General features: G+C 39.7%; 2 protein-coding genes across 2 annotated transcripts in view; both read right to left on the bottom strand.

Annotated features, from left to right (window-relative positions):
* Nucleotides 1–2,195: 2,195 nt before the first annotated feature.
* On the bottom strand, nt 2,196–7,222 carry LOC102200988 (uncharacterized). The gene is made up of 12 exons (XM_005721002.1): nt 7,196–7,222; nt 6,831–6,886; nt 6,428–6,513; nt 5,619–5,706; nt 4,957–5,416; nt 4,796–4,859; nt 4,601–4,667; nt 3,249–3,396; nt 3,056–3,116; nt 2,833–2,963; nt 2,653–2,742; nt 2,196–2,284 (listed from the first exon to the last, which is right to left on the bottom strand). Exons 2-12 carry the CDS (start codon nt 6,842–6,844, stop codon nt 2,231–2,233), a joined length of 1,263 nt encoding a protein of 420 aa, XP_005721059.1. The 5' UTR covers nt 6,845–6,886; nt 7,196–7,222; the 3' UTR covers nt 2,196–2,230.
* A 2,791-nt stretch (nt 7,223–10,013) lies between these two features.
* The window catches only part of lrrc8da (leucine rich repeat containing 8 VRAC subunit Da), an 11,672-nt gene continuing 5,542 nt past the window's right edge, over nt 10,014–16,143 (bottom strand). Inside the window, exon 2 of the mRNA XM_005721003.2 lies at nt 10,014–13,521. Coding sequence (XP_005721060.1) covers nt 11,030–13,519 — 2,490 coding nt within the window. The 5' untranslated portion in view covers nt 13,520–13,521 and the 3' untranslated portion in view covers nt 10,014–11,029. The remainder of the gene's footprint in view (nt 13,522–16,143) is intronic.

Here is a 16,143-nt window from a genome sequence, read left to right as displayed (position 1 = left end):
TCTGACATTTTTCAAATTATTTATGCATTCATGTTTTGTTTTTGTTTTTTAACGTAGCATATTTTGATGTGGACGGTACAAAGAATTAGTGTTAACAAAACTGCAAGTTTAACCTTCTACAAGCACCCAGATGGAGATCGTCTGGGAGCAGCTGTAGTCAGTGCAACGCAAGGCAGATGAGAAATGGGAATCCGTATATAAACAAAGAAAAGCTGCATTGTGTTCACAGGCCCACAACAGCATGTCTGTCAGCATTAGACACGAGTACTGGGACAGCAGTTTTGTGTGGTAATGAAGAGTAAAGTCGACTGCTCTTCATCCGCAGTATCTCAGTGTAAACAGTCTCATGACAACATCACGTAAGTTCTGTCATTCGAATGGGCTGCCACCCTGAAAGAAAAGAATTAGTTTAGTTACATCTGTAGAGCTCCAGACATGCTGAGTGCACACACTTTAATTACTAGTAATTACTCCTAGCTCTGCAGGCTATCATTTGCTTCTACTAATCGAGCTAGTGTACGGAGAGTGAAAACAAATGCATTAATAAGATTTATGGCTTCAGTTACGTTTCACTTGATACATAAAGATAAAGTTATGCTTTTATGTACAATGTTGCGTTTCAATTTGGCTTTGATGTCTCACTTCACACAAAAGTGCATTAAAGTTAACTCTGCAAGACAGAAGATTACATTCCCTGCACTTACCTACACACTAATAAGACATATTTTACTTATTTGAACTCATATGAATCATGAATATCTTCTGCATATGAACTGTCCCCCATTAAGAACTGATTTTTATCTTTATTTAAAAAATAGCCAATTCATTTTAGTACTAAGTTTGAACTCATTAAATTTGGTAAGTAAAAAAAAAATCATTCGCATCTACCCAATAGTCTCATATTACTTAAAAATATCAAAATACATCATGCAGTAGATGACATCTGTATAACTGATTAAGATCCAAGTAGCCCAGAGATCCTGGATAAATGTATAGAAACATAAGGATACCAGGCCCAAATATAAAGTGAAGACTTTCAGCTTAGGTTTAACAAAAATTATGCCTCAAGTGTTTGGGAAATAGAACCAGTTTCATACACAGACTTCCATCTACAGAGCCTCAAAGGTAACTGGACAAACTCTAAATATAAAGATTGTTTTTAATACATGGATAAAAATCCTTTGTACTCAATGACTGCCTGAAGTCTAGAAACCCATGGACGTCCTCAAATACTTTGTTTCCTCCCTTGAGATCCTGTACAAGGCCTTTACAGCAGCTGCCTTCAGATCCTGCTTAATTGTGGGTCTTTACCTGTTTGTTGTCAGTTTTACCTGAAAAACATGCTTTGTTGTTTTGAGATCAGGTGACTAATACTCTTGGGTTGCTTTTGTCTAATGCTGTCTAAGCAGTTTGGCAGCATTTGTCTAAATTAGAGCAGAGCGTATAGCCGTGTGCACTTCACAGTTCATCCTGATACTTCTATCAGTAGGTATTTCATCAATAAAAACTACAGGCAGCCATACATCCCCATATCTTAACACTACAACAACCACATTTGATTTGGATGAGCTGTTTCTCTCCTTGCCCGTATATTTCTCTTCCCATTATTGTTCTTTAAGTTCATGTTGGTTTAATCTGTCAAAAGATTTATTTCCAGTTGTACTAAATAAAAGACAAAGAAGCAAGCTAATGTTTTTCAAATTACTTCTGTATTCAAGTCGGGGGGGTTTTATGTATCAAATTTTGGTGTGGAAGCTACAAATAAGTATTAACAAAACCGCAAATTTAACCTTCTACAGTACTGTGCAGACTACTTCTGGCAAAGTTTATTCTAACCTGTCTGTTCTTAACCGTAACCGGTGGTGTGCACCTTGTTGCAAATCCTCTGTATTTACAAGATGAATTTTGATATCAGACTTTCTTCACTTCATTGCCTGACTAGCTTTGACTACATGAGAGGGTTGGGTTTTTTTTTTTAAACCAAGGAAAGACAGACTGTTGATTTAGCCACTCTCCTTTTGTTATGTTATCTGTATATCTCTGACACTCTGAAAGGTTTATTTCTGTTTGGCACCCTAAGAGATGCCCTCCGTCTCTAACACTGATAACTCTTTGGACCTCATATTTAGAATTCCAGCCTACAAAAGGCAACAATTGAGACCAACTCCAGATCTTTTACCTGGTTAATTTGTCATGGAGTAAACAGGCCTCAAAACTGGCCATGAAACTCCTAGTCAATCAATTGTCGAGTTACTTTTGAGCCTCTTGAAAATGTCTGCAATTTCTAAAAAGAGGACACAATACTTTTGTTAAAACCTTTGAAACCGCAGATCTTCATAGTTTCACTCAAACTCCACTGCCATCTTAAACAGAGGCAAAATTACCAAAATCCTATTATTGTCCAAACACTGGATAGCTTCAGGTACTCATTTTAGAAGCATCATGTAGAAGATTGAATTTTGAGTACACTTAGTCCACAATTGGACAACTTAAGAAAATATTTGGTCAAAATAACCACTTTGTAAAAACGACTGTTTAAATATTAAAAGTCTAAGCCCCAGCTGCTTTTTTTGGCTTGGTAGATTAATGTTAAGCAGCTCTGCCAGCACACTGTGTACACTCTAGATAGTTTGGAAATCTCTTGCAAAATACCTTCAGGAAGTGTTCAAACTGTGGTTTGAGCTCCTTCATCATGGCTTCTGCTTTGCTGAGGCAAGCATGTCTCCTATGCACTTCAAACTCCTTCGGGAAAGTCAAACAATCACAGTAAACAAAAAGGATATTTAATGAAAACACATCTGTGTTGTTGCACTTGTAGGACAGCAGCATTACCTTTGTGCGAGAGAGGTGTTCCTCAGAGGTGATGTGAGCCTGCACTTCAGCAACAGATGTGGATATGTAAACTTTGCAAGCAGCACAATGAAACATTTCCACCTTTGTCATGTGGTTATTTTCCTGTAGAGCTGACAACACGATAGGGGTGAGTAGGATGAAAGTATTTCTTTTTTAGTCTGTCATGAACATCATGACTTTTCATTTCAAAACATGTATTTACTTTGAAGAGCGTTGTCCTCTACCGCTTGGCTACAATAATGGCTCTTATACAGCATCACTTCCTGCAAAAAAAGAAAAGATCTGTTGGACATCTATCTATGGATCTATAGTACATGCAGAGTGCAAACTTATGATACAGAAGCCAGAATACATGACTGGGAAATTCGTTTTACCGTTTCTGTCAGTGATCGTACCTGAAGGAACGCTATCATTACGTCATCGTATTTATTATTCTGCTGAATATGCTCCAGGGTGTCCCAGTGACATTTGCTGTCCAAATGATCCTGCAGCTCCTGCCCATTGGCAAGCTCAACCTCACAAAGGTCACAAGTGATGGGCGTTCTAGAAGAAAAATGATTTGGGCAATTTAAAAATATTTGGGCATTAACTAATCCAGACTGCCCCAGTAGGAGGTAAAAGGTCAAACCTGGGAAATATTATGATATAAAGCAGCATCTGAAACAACCATATCAGCGTAGTGCTTCAGTCCCACTCTTCAACTGATCTGCTACATATTGCTTATTTTAAATATGTCTTTACAACACATGCACTGCCTGAGGTAACTCAGAGTCTCTTGCCTCCTAACATATACAAAAGAGCGACAAAACTGCTGTGATGGAAATGTACATAACAAAATAGGAACAGGTCTGTGTAATAAGGAAAGTTAATTTGTTTTTACGTTACAGCTCATATTCATCAGGACTTAGCAGGGCTTTAGTCAGTAGAGCTGTAGAGTTTAGTCAATCAGGTTTAACGTATTAACGTCTTGTGGTAACTTTCAGGGGTGAAAGAGGAAGCCAAGGTGGAAGTGCCAAACTGTAGTTCCAGCTTTAGCAAGAAAATGAACATGTTTACAGCGTGGTACCGAAACCAGAATTTCAATGCCGCAGCTCATCGAGCTTACTGCAAAAACCCGTGACTCACAAGTCACAGGTTATTGTGATGTGTGTAAAGTACAGAAAAAGAGAGAAAGGTCTATTATTAGTTGGCTGTATTACACAAGATAATGCGAATTAAAAGGTCAACGCCGAATGTGGTTAGACCTTGAGCACATTTCGGGCGAGGACCTATTTGATGAGCTTTATATGAAAAATTGAATAAATTCTGAACACTCAGGGAGTAGAGAAGCTTTTGTTTGTGAAGGGATGGATCCCTCACGATGACGTGACTTGAGCTTATTGGTCCTTCAGCTGGATGAGGTACAAAGTATAATTAGCGTGTTCAGTGGGAGAAACGTTTCGTCAGCTTACTAACTGAATTTGCTTCTGTGCACTTGTACAAATATGGTTACTTCTGGTTCTATAAAACCAACATGGAAGCGGCCAAAATGCTGACATCACTATGAATACTTCCAGCATTACAAACTTCAGCTGCAGCAAAAACTAATTCTGCAAACTCAGCTGGACTCAGTGCGTCTGACAGATTATTAACACTGGCAAAGTTACAGACTGACCTGCAACATTTTAACTAAACTGTATTAGAGTACATGGTGAGAGGACATGTGATTTCACTTTGTCAACTTGACATCAGAAGGAACAGTGCTTACTTTTCCAAAGTCACAGTTTGGCGCATGTTCCTTGTCACCTTTGTAGAAGGTAGGTCTTGGTCCCGTCCTGTAGAACAATATAATACAGAGAATTACTCAGACAATGTGACGTGATTAAAGCATCTAGTCCTTTCAGCCATTTCTTGCTGTTAATTTGAAATGGTGAGACAAACAAGGTAACCCAGCTACCATTACCTTTTTTCATATAGCCCACCTGATGCTGATAGTCCTGTGACCTCGGTGGGGATAATCTAATAGTCTAAAGAGGACAGAAAGGATCGGTTATCACACTGGATTCAGTTGAACCACAGTAGCCAAACTGCATAAAAATGATTCTTTATTCTCAAAATCTATACCTCCATCTTATATCCTGGTACTGTTATCGTCTCCTCCCCATTGGTTCTCTGTCCATAAGGCACAGGACACTGTTGGGTGGAGGAGCTGTGAATACGCCTGTCAGGGGTGCCACCTCTCTGGCCCAATACTTCACTCAAGGAGCCAAAGCTTGAACAATTCAGTGATTCAGCTTCTGGGCTATAAATCTGTTGTTCATGCTTTCTAATTCCTGGACTGAGACCTGGGATTTCTATAGGTCTGGTTCCAGTGCCAAATTCTCCTCTGTCTAGAGGTCCGCTTCCTGGTTTGGAGTAGGTTGAGCCCCAGTGTCGGCCTTCAGGACAGTCTCTCGCTGAAGTTAAACACTGACGCTCCACACTGTTATCCTCAGTGGGTGGGGAGAGTTTGTGGTCTTGGTCCGGTGGCATCTCAGGTTCAGAGTCTGACGACAAAGGGTTGTAAGGGTCATAAAGCCCAGTCCTAAGATGAGAGTAAGAAGGATTAATTAATTTTTTCTTCTTTTTTTTTTTGGAACAATGACTGAACGTTCACACATTAAACAAAATGTTTTGACTTTCATTGGGCAGACAGACACTATTTCTACAATTTAATTCGCTACATGAAAATATGAAGCCTCAAATGTGGGCCAGCCTTGACCGAGGCTACAGGAGACACAACTCACTTTTCTGTGCTGCTTTTGTCCTGAGAGTCTTCATCTTCATCACCGATTGGTTTGAATGAAGACTTCCATTTGTCAACTGAGGATGAAGCTGCAGTATAAAAATGAAAAATGAAGGCAACGTATGTTCAGAGAATACATGCCTCCAGATATGTAATCTAGTTAGTCTGATTACTGATGAAGTCAATGAGTTCGTTGTACTCAAATAGCCTCCGGAGTCACCAGATCTCTATCCAGCAGAGCAGCCTTGCAATGTGGCAGAACGGGAGATTCACATCATGGATGTGCAGCCGACAAGTACGAAGCAACTATTTGACACTACATTGTCAATGCGGAGAAAAATCTTGGAGAAATGTTTCCAACTCCTAATTGAAACTGTGCAATGAAGGATTAACGCAGCTCTGAAGGCAAAAGTGCTTTTAAGGTGTACCTGATAAAATGTCCAGTGAGCGGTAACTTTCAGAGCCTCTGCGTTCTCATATGGGGACATTACATTTTGGGTTTTCTAGGTGTAATTGATTACTAATGAACTTGTGATTCTGCTGTGTGTAACTTATTTTTTTTTTAAAAGACACGAGGTGACGTCTGCACTGCCCTAGTTCCTGAAATCTTTTTCATTATAATTCAAAGACACGTATTAGACTCAGAAATTAATCAAATCAGGCAAAAGGTAAACAAAAACAGCAGTTGTATTTGCAGAGTGGTTATCTGCGACGCAAAGACAAAGGAAGCGTTGAGCTAAAGAGTAATAAAGCACCTCTGTGAGGACGCGTGTGCGTGTTCGTTCTTGCATGCATAGAGGTTACCTGTACCTTTCTGTGCTGCTTGAGTGTTAGCAGCCATGTCTGGTTGTCCTCCCGATATGCGTTTCATAGCATCTATAAAGTCTTGGGGTACTCTGTTCATCGAATGAAACAAAAATAAGCATAAAACGTCAACGCACGTAAACGCAACATTTAACACTGAATGTATCACCGGCTAGCCATTCCTGCTATTAGCTTTAGCTGCACAGCTAGACTCACAACAATTTGTTGACAACAAAGCTTTATGCACCGTTAGCTGGTAGAATTAAATGCTTGCACCGTTAACACCCACTCGACAAAAGAAAAACTGAGTCCGAAATTGAATTAACAGGCACCTTAATGTAGGTTGTAAATCAGAAACTTTCCCAAATAACAATTTTAGCCCCGTTTAAAGAGTGCAGACTCCACATACCGTGTAGTCGGCATTTTATTAAATCCTGAAGTAGCTCCTTTGCTTCTTGCCTGGGCCTGAAACGTTTCCACATTGTGACGGTTCATTATTTAAAAAAAAAAAATAGAGGATATGCTTTGTTGGTAAAGCTAAAGCTGGTTCGCCTATTAAAAGGTTGTTTAGATGATACCTAGAGCAGCCGACAGATGGTAGCAAAGTGCAGCAGAGAATGGATCGATTCATGGATCACATTCATTCTGATCCGACCTTAGGTGGGTTCGAGAGGTAAAAACCCTTTCATAATAACTTACATTCACCTGATACCCGAATAAGCATTTCTAATCAACTGCTCATGGGCAAAAATGTGTAATCAGTCAATCACATACCAGAAAGTCAATGTAGCCATCAGTGGCAGTCCTAGCCTGTTTGGTGCCCTGGGCGAACACCCCCTCTGGCACCCCCCCACCCCGCCTCCTTATATTAAGGATTGTACATTAACATATTTTACTGTAAAAAATGTTATTGGAACCATACTGAATTTAACAAGATAAACACACACACATACACATACACACACACACACATACACATACACACACACACAAATATATATATGAAGAGAGAGAGCGAGAGTATGCATAGTATGCAAATAGGACAAATCAGCAACTGACAATGACTAATTAATATTGTGCTGAACACAGTCCAAAAGATTCAGTAAGCTACATCAGTGTCTACTGTTTACTATCACAGCCAAGTGGCTAACAAACGTAAAAAGAAAATGTGGGGAAATCTTCTTGGCACAGTTGTTGCTAATTCATCTCTGTCCCTTTATGAACACAGTGTACCCATTGTCTGACAACTGCTTCCAGCGAGACAATGATTTTACTGTACTGAAATTGTCTTTACAGTCACCAGAAATTCAAAATGCTCCCCAAAGAAGATATCAATTTGAATTCAATTTATTTTTAACTCTATAAAGAAGTACAACTACATTCAGATGTTTCAGTGTCGCACGTCTTATACAGGTGTACTGAACACATAGCCTACTGAAGATAACACGTTCTCTGTGCATATTAATTTTTTGTCATTTGTCAAACACAGCTTTAAAACAAAATCTCCTTTTTTGATTAGTTTAAAAATGTTCCAGTATTAACTGTGTTTAAGTCTATTAAAACAAGCAGGACCTCAGTAGGGTCTTGTAGACTGCTTGCTCATCTAATTATATATAGATGAATGCACAATGTTGAATTCTTTGAGTGTTTATAAGTTAAGAAAAACTTACAGATAATAACAGGGGATTAAACAGACAGCAGTGTGAAATCTGAAAGAATTTGTTGAATGTGTGAATGTGTGTCAGCACAGGCAGACAGAAACATGACACTACATGCGGGCATGTTTAGTTCCAGAGGAGGATATCTCAAGGACAGGTGTGTTCTCATAATTCTCAGAAAAATCTGGTCAAGACCTACCTAGAAACAGTGCTGTTATTGTTCTTCCTTTGGAGGAATCAAACACATTGTTACTTGTCTGCAGTGCAGCACCAAATCTAGCCCCTGCTTCTCAACGGTCTGATAGGATTCACATTTCAGAAAATATCTCGTGCATGACGATATGGAGGAACTCAAGACATTTACTTTATCAGTCATTAACTTTTAGACATCGGATGACTAAAAACACATTATTTGAACTCAGTTAACTTCACTGGAGAGTACACTGGGATCATACCATTACTTGGGAACTGCTGAGGTCAATGTAACATTGTCAGTTGTCTCTTGGCAACATTAACAAAAGAGCCGTGACTCTGGGGCCTTTGTACTCAAGCCCTTAAGGGACGTTTTAAATCTTTCTTGAGTTTCTGCTGCAGACAGGAAGCAGAAAAGGGTGGAGGGGGAAAAAACTGTTTTTCCAGGAGGAAAAATGTAGAGTGAAACAAACAAGGGTATAATAAAATGCTGGAATGAAGTACTTACTGAGAACGAGCCACCCTTAATATTTTTAGTTCTTCCTGTATATTTTCTGCTGTCCCTGTGCTCATTTTCTTAACTGCTTTCAGGGCTGTGGGGACTGTCACAGGGTGAGAGATGGGTAAACAGTGGGCAGACTGTCCATCTTCACAAGGCTAACACAGAGAGGCAGACAACCACTCACATCTACGAGTACCATTTTAGAATCACTAATTAACCTGAAATAACTGTGAGAGGAAACTGATGTACTTCATACAAGACAGCTCCATTAGAATCAGGAGGTTTGCAGCCATGATCTTTTTTGCTGCGAATCCAACAAGAAACAGAAACAAGTGTGAGCCAGGTCAGAAAGAAAATCCAAATTAACTTCAAATAAATCATAGACTGTTCTTAAAAGGTTTATCTCCCTACTGGTTTGTTGGATTAAACACAAACACTTGAGTTTGCTATTAGCTTGTATTTTTTGGGAAGTTTTTTTGGAGCTTTGTTAGTGTGAAAAACTTATGCCAGGGGGTTAAAAAAAAAGGGATGATCAAACACCATATTCAATAAGAAGCATGTTTAGTGTCAATATAACACTTAAGCCAGTGACAAACTTGAAGTGTATTAAAATTCTATTTATTTTTAAAATTATAAGTATATACTGTTTTTAAATAGATACACCTGTGGTATATTCATGTAGACATGGTTAAGCAAACCGAATGGGGAAGATAGGGGACTTTGATCGTGGCACGGTTATTGGTGCCAGAGGATGGAGGAGAATGAGCTGACATGAAGTCAAGCGTTACAACCGAGGTATGCAGTAGAGCAACCTTCAAGGCACATCTGTGAAAGAGATGGGTTACACCAGCAGAACTTAACACTAAGTGCCACTCCTTTTACCTAAGAACAGAAAACAGAGTCTACACACAATTTACACACAAAAGAAAATTGGAAAAACATTTCCTGTTCTGATGAGTCTTGATTTCTGCTACACAATTCATGGTCGGCTAAGAAAACACTCCCAGACTGACTGCTGATTGAAGCTTCTATTTAAAACCAGTTAGAACAAAGTTTGATGATGGTTTTATAGGCTGAAGTCAGGAAGTTGTACCAAGGCCCAGTGTAAGGATCATTTTGAACTGTGACTCAAGTCCAAGAATAGAACAATGAAAGTGGAAACAAGTGGGGGGAAAAAAAGTAAATTTTGAAAGAAAATCTGTTCATTTTCCAATGATACAGTTTTAAAATGTTGTTAATCCACCTTACATATTTAACAGAATAATCTCCAAACTTACAGATTTCACTACAGGACAGCAGCAAGTGTCATGAACCTGAAGGCGATCGATAATCATTAGACGTTAATCTGGACTGTTGTTTTATTGTACAATAAAAAATGTGAACTTTGAGCAGAGGCTCATCAAGGTGGTACAGCAGCTCTGAAGAACACGTATATCAGGCCTACACAGAAGTACATTGACAAGAATGAAGGCAGATTTCATCATCTTTACATGATTGTGACATGTGGGACCAGTAGCTCAACACAACAGATTCAAATCACACTTCAAAACATGGTTTCAAAAGCTAGTCAACCGATTTCCCTTTTATTAGTTCTCTCAGCAGGACATTCACCAATCTTTACATCATTAGGGTTTCAATGTGCAAATGAATTACTGGAGGCTTTCATATACAATCTTTACTACAGTGGGGTAAAAGTTCATTTCTGGTCTCCACCTGAGTTTACAACTCAAATTCTTTCGGCTACATAGGTATGAAGAAAAAAAAAATACACTGGCTACTTGATTTCAACAAGTTAAAAAGTACCTTGATAGTTTCAACACAAAAAGAAAGAAATCTGACAAGAAATCATAAATTATTAATTTTTGTCCTGTTGTTTGTGAAAGCCCTCACTGTAAAAAAAAACGACAACAAACAAATAGCAGCAGTTAAGGCAAAAAGATTGTTCCCAATGGTTACATTTATACCTGAGTACCTAAAACAATAATGACAAATGTATATAATGTGCCACTGAAATGGTTTTGGTCTATAGAATAATATACAAAGAAGCTGGATTTTTAATATCTCAACGCTATCAAAAAAGCATAATAACAATGTTGCATTAGATACATACTTCGCAATAACAAAAGCTCTGTTTTCTTATGCTGTATTTAAACAGAAGCAACTAAGACAGCCTAAAAATACTAATCAAGAAATGCATGGATAATACAATACAAAAATAATGGTTGAAGCCATCCGTCTTTTTAGGTGGCTTTTGTGCTAAAAGGTTTCTCGGCTGATACTTTCTTTAGCGTCCACGGGCAGTGTGTCAAAAAGATGGTCCTCCACGATTAGGCAGTTTCTGCGCAGCAGGCGGCAATTTCCTAACTGGGCAGGCAGTCTGTCCAGACAGTTTCCTTTGAGCTCCAGCTGAGTGAGCTGGACTAGCTGACCCACAGCCTCTGGCAGCATCGTGAGCGCATTGTGCCCCAGACACAGCACCTTAAGCTTGGTGCATCTGAACAGAGGCTTGGGCAGCCCCTCCAGCTTGTTGGAGTTGATGGCCAAGTGCTGGAGGTTGTGGAGGAGACCCACATCTGGAGGAAGCACCGAGATGGAGTTGTGGCCCACCTCCAAGTGTCGCAGTTTGGGCAGAGTGAACAGGGCAGCAGGGAGGGTCTCCAGTTTATTGTGAGAGAGGTAGAGAGCCTCCAGAGACTTGATGTGGCCGATGGTGGCTGGAATGGTGATTATTTTGTTGTGCCACAGTTTAAGACACGTCAGCCTCTTGAGGTGCTGGAAGCTGATGATCTCCTCTATGGTTCGAATATTGTTGGATTTCAGGTCAAGTTCTTGTAAATTGGTTAAGCTGAAAATGGCATGGGGAATCCTATCAAGTTCACAGTTGTGCAGCTCCACTTCAATCAGATTTGTCATCTTTTTCAAACTGTTTAGGACCAGCAATTTTGTACCATCATTGTGAACCATTAACCGAATCAGATGCGGAGAAAGTTCTGTTATGTTTGTGGGGATTTTTGTGAGGTTGCTCTTCAGGCATAGCGTCTTTAAATGCCTCAAATCTCGCATGGACTCCAGGCAAATCATTTTGTTGTTTTCTGAGCTCAGGTTGCCAATTAGGTTAAGCTCCCTCAAGTTCCTAAGCAAATAAACCCAAGCCGGGATCTCGGCAACGTCGGTGAACTTGACATGAAGGCAGCGGAGATGGTCACGGAGGAAAGCAAAGCCCGTCTGCTCAACTTTGGCCGGAGAGTTGCAAAGATGCAGCTCTTGCAAGCTGGTCATCTGGGAGACCTTTGCAGTGAACCTCACGTCAGGAATCAGCTCCAGTCTTAGCACTTCCAAATCTGTGAGGTCAAACACTGCATTCGGGAGTCCAGAGAGCATGAAGAGGTGCAGCTCCTGCTTGTCCTGTGCATTACGCGTGACAAGCTGCTTTAATTTTTCAAATGTCCACTCGTGGTTGAGGCTGATCTCCCTTAGCTTATTTTCACTGACCTCAGACAGAAAAACGCCAAAGCGCTTGGAGTAAAGTTGGTCATACTGGTCAATCATGTGTAAAAGGAATGCAAAGTCATTTTTGACATCAGGAATGTCACTAAAGCTGCTCTCTTCCCTGACCTTCTCAAACGAATACTCTTTCAGAGGTCGCCGGAACACCCAGAAGAGAGAGTACAAGCATGTCATCCCATAGATCATTATCAATGCCACATAGGTGACGAGCAGTTTGCTCAGCATGAAAGCCATGTTGTGTGTACAAAAGAACTTTGTATATCCTGTTAAATGTTTTATATCAGGCTTACATTCATGTGTGAATTTTATTTCGGCTAAAAAGGTTGAAGTGTAGCACAATATCAAAATAAACTTCACAGATTTGACAATGGTCTGTGCTACATAAAGCTTGTAGATAAAATCGCTGTCCTCCACATGGGCTCTGAATTTTCTCACCTTCTCAAAAAGAGCTTTGGCCTGCTCCCCATCTTTTTTATCCAAGATCGTCATGCTACTTGGGACCTCCGCAATAGGCTTATCTGCAGAAAATTTCACCCCAAGCATGGGTGTGGATGGGCTCACATTTGTGCTGTCATCGTTCCCCTCTATAGACACCTGCTTTGGTGCTGAAGAGGTGCCGGTCAGCCTCTGTTTGTTTTCCTCCGAGTCCTCGCAGGCAGTTTCAGACAAAGCCTTTGTTGTCCAAGGAGATTCAAAACACCGTCCCAGAATAGAAACAAAATGCTCAATCTTCGAACTTGTTTTGGGGTACTTGAACCAGAAGTTGCTACTGACCATGAGAATGAGGGTGTGGATGAGGGTGAGGTATGGAAAGTATTTGGAATACCAGGGCAAGGCATCATGGTAACACTTTTGGTTGATAAAGACATACTGTTGAAAGTCCAGGTTTGTTTTGACCCCTGTTGGAGGGGCTTGTAATGCAGTAATCTTACTGACCGCTTCATCCGTTAGGTCCTTAGTGACCGGTGGGATGGTTGTTCCTACAGGGGCTCTGGTGGATGAGGTTACATCCTCAGGTCTCTGCTGGGGCAATGAGCTTGTTCCTGAGGCTTCCTCTGCATTATCTATACATGGAAGGCAAGCTACTTGGTCCTTGGTGATCTGCATGGTCATTGCAAATACGGCCAGCATGAGCATGATCAGACCCAGGTAGTCCATGAAGACGTCCCACCATGGCTTTAAGATGCGGTATGTTGGCTGGATGTCGTTCAGGGATGCAATCTCAGTGAGAGTGAACATCGCTGGAACAAAGAGACAAAACTCAATTAATTTTACTTATACTATTTATTTTATGTTTTTTTTGGCACTAAACTTGAACAAAACAATTAACTGATTAATTCTGATTATTTATAAATTGGTCAGTTACTTTTCTAGTTCATCCTCATCATGATCATGATCGTTAATGAAAGCTGATTGTATTTGGGGTGTGCACCATGCCTGTCGCATAAAACATGATATTTGAATATTTATAAAACCTACAGACCTGTAACCCTATTTAAACCAGACGTGTCTCGGGACTTTTAGCTTAAACCAACACAAAGTTTATACCACCACAAAGACACATTTTGATATGATCACTGAGGTGCAGCAGTGCTATGAGATGCATTTAACTATAGCCTTTGTAAACACTGTGGTCCAACAAAAGGACCTTTTCCATTAAAACCTACTCAGATCAGCTCGCCAAAACTCAACTGGTTTTCTATTACAATTGAGTACCACATAATGTGCGTGGTCATTGTTACAGCAACCCATCCGTGCATCCCTTGACATAATTAGCATGTGACACGAAGGCTACAACAAAGATGACCGTCAAAGCGATGATATAGCTACTGCTCAGTTTGTGGCTTTTCGTGTGGCAGTTTTGATTTTCATGAGAAAGAAACTCTCATGACTCATTGAGTGACACCACTGACCAGCCAGTCGCTAACATGCAGTCTGACGATGTCACATTTTAGTACCTACTTGGATCGCTTAGAACCGGTGGCCAAGTAGGTACTATTTTAGCACTTGGTACCAGGTACTATGGCCAACTAGAAAACCCTGAAAACTAGCGAACCGTGGCGATCAGATACTAATAGAAAAAGGGTTAAACATGCAACAGGAAATTATGACACGAGTGCAGGATATTGTGGTACTTATGCCCTGTGTCCTTTTGCAAGAACAGATGACTCTGTCCAACTACTTTAATATTAGTATTTCAAACGGTATGTTGGTATGATATCCCATGCTTGTAAAATCTGACATTTTGCTGGGAACTCATGGACATAACAACTGCACAGGGTCCACTTCCATATTTGAAGCCAATCTGTCAGCTGGACATCTTGGAGATATTTTAAGTCCTCTTTCAGTTCTTGTCATGAGCAGCCCGAGTAAGAAAACAAAACAAAACAAAACAAAAAAAAAACCCTTCCAAAATAACTTGACACATTTTGTTTAGAGGACAATGTTGATGTGGATTTATGCTTCAACAGGAAATCTAAAACCTACGCCGTAACTATTGTGATTGGCCTGTTCAATACTGTTGATTCCTCCTATACATGCTCAGCTACTTTTTCACTCCAGTTTTTGAATTTATCAGTGAGATGATAACAATCACTGTCTCAATATAAGAAATAATAATATTAGCATAAATATAAGGATTCTCAAATGTCAGAAAATTCCTGAGGGAATGCACAAAGTTGTAGAAAAGCTTGAGCAACATATGTTTGCCCCTATAAGGAGAAAAATAAACAACAGGTATAAAAAATTTTTTTAAAAAAAGACCGGAAGGGAGATAAAGTCCCAGCATTTAATTTGTTTCCATCATGGCCTCCTCCATATAAAACAAATCTAAATCCATAGCAAGTTACCAAACTGGAGACTGATTTCATGCATTCAGCTAAGTCTGCTGGAGTAACACATTTATCCTCCCGCTACATGAGCCATGAATCAGTGACTACAAGTATTAAAGTGCCCTATCATTTTATCATGGTGTGAACTACATTGAACTCTCACTTCCTTTTCATAGTGTTTAAGCACCAGGCCAAGACTGTGCTAAATCCAGACATATTACAACATGCTGTTTTTGGAACAGAGTCCTTTGATGAAGCCCCAAATCCACCAGTGTTCTTACTCACTAAGACCTTTGGCAGATGTGCATTTCCTTTAGTGATGCATTGAAAATTGTTCTCTTACTTAGTGAATGTTGCACTTTTTACATAGTTTGGAAAACACACTAAAACATCATAATATGATCTGCATTCAAATCAGCAGTTAATCTGCTTTGAATGTTTCAACATCCTTCAGATATATACAAGTCTTTCCTTAGAGGTACGAATAGTCATTTGCAATTTAAAAATTCACTTAGCGTGACAGCCTTACATGTTACAGGATGTTTTAACTAAGGCTAACAGCTTGTCTGTGTATCGGCCACGAGGTAATCCCTTGACCATTACTCACTCAGCTTTTAGTTCTATTCAGCATATACAGCATTTGGTACAGTCACATACATGAATGACCATCTCAGACGTCATTACTGTTAACGTGTTTTTCCCTCAGTTTCCACAGTAAGAACACAAAATTGACAGTCAAATGTTTGTACGAAGGATTGTGCATGTAGTTTTGGTGTGGCCTAATGCATCCATTGATCACACCGGATTGCTGGTTCTACTTTTTACTGTGTGCCCATAAAGAAAATGCTGTTTAATTTTTTTTAAACTATGATATCCAATTGTTTTAACATACTGCATGGATTTAACATAGAAATGAATGAACATAGAAAGAAATCAGAGGTGTGGACTCGAATCACATGACTTGGACTCGAGTCAGACTCGAGTCATTAATTTTATGACTTTAGACTTGACTTGAAAAAATGTTCTAAGACT

Source organism: Pundamilia nyererei, unplaced genomic scaffold, assembly GCF_000239375.1.
Source record: "Pundamilia nyererei isolate P.nyererei 1_Seehausen unplaced genomic scaffold, PunNye1.0 scaffold00004, whole genome shotgun sequence".
Classification (NCBI taxonomy): domain Eukaryota; kingdom Metazoa; phylum Chordata; class Actinopteri; order Cichliformes; family Cichlidae; genus Pundamilia; species Pundamilia nyererei.
The sequence above is the reverse complement of the archived record's forward strand: the minus strand, read 5'-3'. Positions and strand labels throughout refer to the sequence as shown.

Bases quoted from the DNA above. Each gene is read 5' to 3' on its own strand.
- LOC102200988 (XM_005721002.1), bottom strand. The intron at 4,860-4,956 runs GTATAGATTTTG...TGTCCTCTTTAG, and splicing joins TACCAGGATATAAGATGGAG to ACTATTAGATTATCCCCACC. The intron at 3,397-4,600 runs GTAAGCACTGTT...TTTTTCTTCTAG, and splicing joins CAAACTGTGACTTTGGAAAA to AACGCCCATCACTTGTGACC.